The sequence below is a fragment of the Bidens hawaiensis genome, unplaced genomic scaffold, assembly GCF_021521415.1.
Source record: "Bidens hawaiensis isolate Kalapana, Puna unplaced genomic scaffold, B.hawaiensis_p1.1 tig00014403_1, whole genome shotgun sequence".
NCBI classification, from domain to species: domain Eukaryota; kingdom Viridiplantae; phylum Streptophyta; class Magnoliopsida; order Asterales; family Asteraceae; genus Bidens; species Bidens hawaiensis.
Genome location: NW_027492245.1, coordinates 14,100 through 20,005, shown reverse-complemented (window position 1 = coordinate 20,005; position 5,906 = coordinate 14,100). Strand labels below are relative to the sequence as shown.

Genomic DNA, 5,906 nt, shown 5'->3' with positions numbered 1-5,906 from the left:
AAAAACACAAAGACGACCGTTCCTCGTAATTCGTGCCACCCCTTTTCCTTTACTATTTTTGGATGTACCTTCCAATCGTACCCAACCAGTTGTATCATCTCATCGTCATCTTCTTTCTTCTTCTCTCTCTAACCCCCCCCCCCCCCCCCCTTCACTCTCAGTTTCACAGGTAACCCTAACAACGCCCATAAGCACATTACATTGCATAGTTAACATTTTAAGCGCCAATGGTGGCCGGAAAGGTCAAGTTAGCTATGGGATTACAAAAATCACCATTGAATCCGAAGATCGAAGCGAGTCAAAACAAACACCACCAACAGTACTCGCAGCAACGACAGCATTCTTCCAATTCTCCGTCCCCTTCCCCTTTACCAACCGCCTCGGGTGGTAAAGGGAAGGGGACGCAAAAAGGAGCGATGTTCTCTCGCTCCTTTGGGGTTTACTTCCCCAGGTCGTCAGCGCAGGTGGCAGAGCTGTATAATTTAGTCGAGGAGCTGCGAGAGCGCGAGTCGCGGCTGCGAACCGAGCTAGTGGAACAGAAGCTGTCAAAAGAATCAGTAGCGATTCTACCGATTCTCGAGAGCGAGATCTCGAGAAAGGATTTGGAGATTACACGATCCAGTAAGATGATCGAGTGCCTGGAAGCAGAGAATGAGCGGTTGCGTCAAGATGTCGAAACACTGCATTTGAAATTAACCCAACAGAAGGAGCAATTCGAAACCAGGATAAAAGATTTAGAGTTGCAATCGGTTTCGAGTAAGTCTCATATGATTAAAAGCTTGAAACGAGGGTACACGATCTCGAATGCTGCATTTAGTAAAAGCCACAACGAATCATCCGATAACAAATGCTACACCGAATCCGGCTCTAAAGAGTCTATTCTTGTGGAAATTGATAATTTACCGAGGCTTTCTCGGTGCGATTCATTAGATGTAGCGGCGGACTCGCTAATTGAAGTGCGTTCTCGTGTTCCGAGAGTTCCGAAACCGCCTCCACGGCCGTTAACGTCATCATCGTCTTCTAATAGTAGCAGCTCGGAGGATAAACCTCCAGTTCCGCCACCGCCATCGCCGCCTCCGGCTAAAATTGCTAAAACGGCTGCTCCTCCGCCGCCGCCGCCTCCGCCTAAAAGTATTAAGAAGCCGCCGGCGAAGGTGAGGAGAGTACCGGAGGTGGTGGAGTTTTATCACTCACTAATGCGAAGGGATTCTCGCCGGGATTCATGTAATGGGTCTTCCTCCGGTGAAGTTCCGACGACGGCGAATACACGAGATATGATTGGAGAAATCGAGAACCGGTCTACTCATTTGCTCGCTGTAAGTTGCTTTGGTTGAGTAGTGTTGTTAATTACCTTTTTTGCCCTTTGACACGTCATCATTGAACTTTTTTTTATTATAATAAATGGTTTGTCTGATTATTGTTGTTGGATATGACCGTTTGAAATTTGAAATCAAGATTGGATCACATGCCAAAGGGTAATTTCGACATTTAAATTATTATTTAGTTTAAGATAAAATTTTGTTGGTCAATATCGGTGTCATAAATGGCACTCTGCCTTTTTTCTTTTAAACTACTAAATGCAATACTTTATTAGGATTGAACATTTGAACGAACACTTCCTGTTATACACTCTAAATCATTTTGTTATCCACCAAAATGAGAATGACAATAATGATGCTCGACGCTGGTTAATGACTATTTTTATAAGTGTTTTATTTATGTATTTTGTATATAACTCACAACATTGAGACTTAAGTGACTTGTTAGATGAAATACATTTAATGACCTTTTAAAAGCTTAACATAAAGCAAGATATACCGGAGTTTTATATTTCATTAACAATAAAACAACTACTGAAACTGAGGTGGCTTTCTAGTTAAAAGAACTTTTTGATAACTTTATCGTAACAATAGTGAAACTTGGTAACTGTTTTTTTATAAATTTGACATAAAATAAGATATACTTATAGGTTACTCAAGTATCAGATTTTAACCGTTTATGAAAAATTTCACAATGAAACAATATCAAAAGTTAAGGCTCTTTTAGTTGAAAAGACACTTAGGACCTGTGTTACAACAATATTGAAACTTGGTTACTAATAACAGTCTATCTGTCAGATAAAAACAGATGTGGAAACACAAGGTGACTTCATAAAATCTCTGATCAAAGAAGTCGAGAATGCGTCATTTACAGACATCCAGGATGTTGTGCAATTTGTAAAATGGCTCGACGACGAACTTTCTTACTTGGTTGATGAGCGGGCGGTGCTCAAACACTTTGAATGGCCCGAACGCAAAGCAGATGCATTAAGAGAAGCCGCGTTCGGTTATTGTGATCTAAAGAAGCTTGAATCCGAGGCAACTTCGTTTCGTGATGATCCCCGACAACCTTGTGGTTCTGCTCTCAAGAAAATGCAAGCATTGTTTGAGAAGTATGAATATCCTTATTTATTTGACAGGGTTTATTTTTTAAATTTTAAATTGATTTTATAAATTTGGTGACAAACAGATTAGAGCATGGAGTGTATAACTTATCAAGGATGAGAGAATCTGCTTCAACAAGATACAAAGTGTTTCAGATCCCAATGTGTTGGATGCAAGAAACAGGATTTGTAGCTCAGGTACTTGTTGCTTGTTTTTAACTTTCTTTTTTTATTAAGTAGAAAAGAATTCATAAGATTAATTAGGTAGAACATGGAAAACAGGTTGTAAGTCATATGCATATTATGTTTTTAGTACGGGTGAGCATGTGTTGGTTAAGGTTTGATCATGGGTTATTGACTCCAGAATGGAAGCAAGTATAAAACAGATAGTATTTCCAAAAAAAAAAAAAAACATGAATAATTATCGAATGTCTGAACTATCACTTAGGTCATAAGGTGCTCTTAAGCTCTTTTACACTGAATTCTATATATGGGCCAAAATTTTAAACTAAGACTATAGATAGACGCATAAATTATGCTGATAAATGATTTAGGTATTTAAGGCTAAAAAAGGAAATAATTAAAGATTGTAAAAGTTAAGAGAAAAAATTGGTTTAAGAAAGGGAATTAGTGAAACTTGGGTCTGAGGTCCGGTTTCACATTTTTCCCCCATTTTAGCTCGTTATCCAAACCATATGACTTGACCCATTTACCACATCTAGTAAAATGGTCGTCTTGAATGTTAATGTAAATGTGTTGTGTATAATATTTCAGCGTAGAATGCTCAAGAAGTTAGGTGCTAATGTTGGTTACAATTGTTGGTTAATTGGTGATCAAACAATTGAATAAGAACACAAGATGATAAATCATCTGATATGCAAACTTGAATTTGATTATTGTGATATGTCTGATACAATGAAAGTGATCGATGGAGGGGTATATAAACTCTACCAACCGTTCCCTTAGACCGACACAACGTTTCATTTGAAACGTATCAACCTAATTACAATACCGACCCTCTAACTTATTTAAAATAATACTTTTAACCTAAGCATACTTTAAACTAATAACAAACAGACCCTTAAAGTTTATAAAATTAAACTAATATTTTGTTTAAACTTCAATAACAATGTCGATCTGATTTGCCATTTTAATTCGAACCCATTTTAGCATGTTATCCAACCCGTATGACTTGTCCATTTACCAACGGGTCAACTTAAATGTTACTATAAGTGTGTTGCCGAGCATTTTTGAGTGTAGACTGCTCATGAAACCATTAGAGAATATATTATTAGGGTTTTAATATTATGTTGTTACAATCATTAGAAGATATTATTTGATTAGGTCTTCCATTGTACTCCTATTGTACATCGCACCTTACGGAGTTTCGTTATTTTACACAAACTAGATGCTAATAAGCTAATGGTAGTGTCAATGTGGGTGCAATTTTTCATATTAACTTGAACCCATCTTAGCTTGTTTTCCAACCAGTACAAAACGCGTCGACCTTGAGTGTTATGCAAATGTTATTTACAAACAATCATGTGCTAGAAAATATAAGCTGTCGGTGGTCCCTAAATATGTGTTTTTTTACCTAAATTTGGTTTCAAGAAAAACAAAACTTGAGTTCATGGGGCTCAAATCTACAATAAGTCATTAGAACATAAATAAAAACAGAATATTGGTTTGCTTACAAAATGCCGAATATGTTGCAAAGATTTTGTTCAGTTTATAAGAGGTCCCCTGCTGTATATATGCTCACACGTGAAACTTAAACCCCACACTCAAATGCAAACTTAATTGCTTGGATTCTTTTCCCCCCTTTTTGGATGTTTGTGAGTGGTACATCTTGCATCAAGGGTTGTACACTGATTATTATATTAACCTTTCAATTCTTACAAAAAGGGATTGGCCTTTTGAAGCCAAGATTTTAAAACTCACATGATATTACAGATTTTTGGTTTAGTCTACACGAGTTCGGGTCGGATTTGGGTCGAACTCGCAAATGTGTTTAGCTAAATGGATTGGGTTTGGTTTAGGTGGTAGACCTGTTTGTTTTTGTAGTTTCAAAGAAATATGTTTCATGCAATAAATAAAACTGATATTTCATGTCGATTTGTTATCTAATATTTGTCCTATACAGATTTTTATATTTTGCTGGAAGTATGTAATATTTGAGTGTTGATACAAAACTGTGTTCATGATTTAAGGTTCAATTTAAATTTTCAACTTGAGACCGAGACATTTATATATAACACTTGTAATTTGCTTCAACATAGTTGTTTGGCTACCATCTTGTCCACTTAGAAAATATTAAAACAAAATAAAGATTGAACAAACAATGACAGTGATTTTGCATCCCTGTAGATCAAACTTGCGTTGGTCAAATTAGCAATGAAGTACATGAGACGAGTGTCTAAGGAACTCGAGATTGTTAGCGGTCCTGAAGAAGAAGAGTTAATAGTTCAAGGCGTGCGTTTTGCATTTCGCGTACATCAGGTAACATTTTATTTTTTGTTTATATTATAATTAACTTTGAGGTTGAAATTGATGTTTTGAATCGGGTATTTGATTGATAGTTTGCTGGCGGGTTTGATGTTGAAACGATGAGGGCGTTTCAAGAGTTGCGTGATAAAGTAACAACATGTCACGAGCAGTGCCAAAACCAGCAACAACAAAAGGTCTTGTGTAGGTCTAATGCTTGCTAAACATTCTTTATCTGTAAGCAAACTCAGCTTCACCATTCGTTAACAGGATCTTTTAATGTAAAGGGACTCGTTTTTTGTTAATACCCTGACGTTGTATTTGCATTTTTTGCGTTTATATGTTTAATGTTTCAGAGAAGAAAAAATTACGAGATATCTATAGGTCTATTGGATTTCAGAGAAGAAAAAATTACGAAAAAATTACAGTATAGTCAACTACTTGGTTATCTGCCTCACGTATCTGTTGGATTTCAGTGGTGATCAGTTAAAATTTTGTTTATTAAAACCGGTTCAATAAATGTGGTTAATAATAATTAATCTTATTAATTATAGTTATACGCAGCGGAATGGATATAATTAATCAGCACCGAAACTAAACCCGATAGGATCTGGTTACAAACAATACGAGTACGAGTCAAAACATTAAATATAAACTAACAATATATTTAAGTTTACCTCGGTTAATAATTAACCGGTTGAGACACTGAAGGCTAACGAACCGAGCTAGGTGACACAACGAGATCCAACGACCAACAGTGCGGTGCACGACGGCAACCCGGCAGCGGTGGTGGTGTGCGGATAGCAGCCTGCAGACAGCGGCGGTGGCGGCGTATAGCGGCGGCTGCAGGCGGTGAAGCGGCGGTGGTCAGGCAGCGCCGACGATGGGGTGGAGGAAGAAAGGAGATGGACTTGTTGATTAGGTTAGGGTTAAGGTTATATCCATAACATCATGTGTTTATATAACATATAATTAGGTTTAACTAACTTAGTTAGTTATA

General features: G+C 37.2%; 1 protein-coding gene across 1 annotated transcript; it reads left to right on the top strand.

Moving 5' to 3' along the window:
- The first annotated feature begins 227 nt into the window (after positions 1-227).
- LOC143546558 (protein INCREASED PETAL GROWTH ANISOTROPY 1-like) lies at positions 228-5,291 on the top strand. Its single transcript, XM_077038206.1, has 5 exons — positions 228-1,316; positions 2,118-2,431; positions 2,509-2,620; positions 4,790-4,921; positions 5,002-5,291. Exons 1-5 carry the CDS (start codon positions 228-230, stop codon positions 5,128-5,130), a joined length of 1,776 nt encoding a protein of 591 aa, XP_076894321.1. The 3' UTR covers positions 5,131-5,291.
- The last annotated feature ends 615 nt before the right edge of the window (positions 5,292-5,906 follow it).

Bases quoted from the DNA above. Each gene is read 5' to 3' on its own strand.
- LOC143546558 (XM_077038206.1), top strand. From the start codon at position 228: ATGGTGGCCGGAAAGGTCAAGTTAGCTATGGGATTACAAAAATCACCA. The intron at 1,317-2,117 runs GTAAGTTGCTTT...TCTATCTGTCAG, and splicing joins GGTCTACTCATTTGCTCGCT to ATAAAAACAGATGTGGAAAC. The intron at 4,922-5,001 runs GTAACATTTTAT...TTTGATTGATAG, and splicing joins TTGCATTTCGCGTACATCAG to TTTGCTGGCGGGTTTGATGT.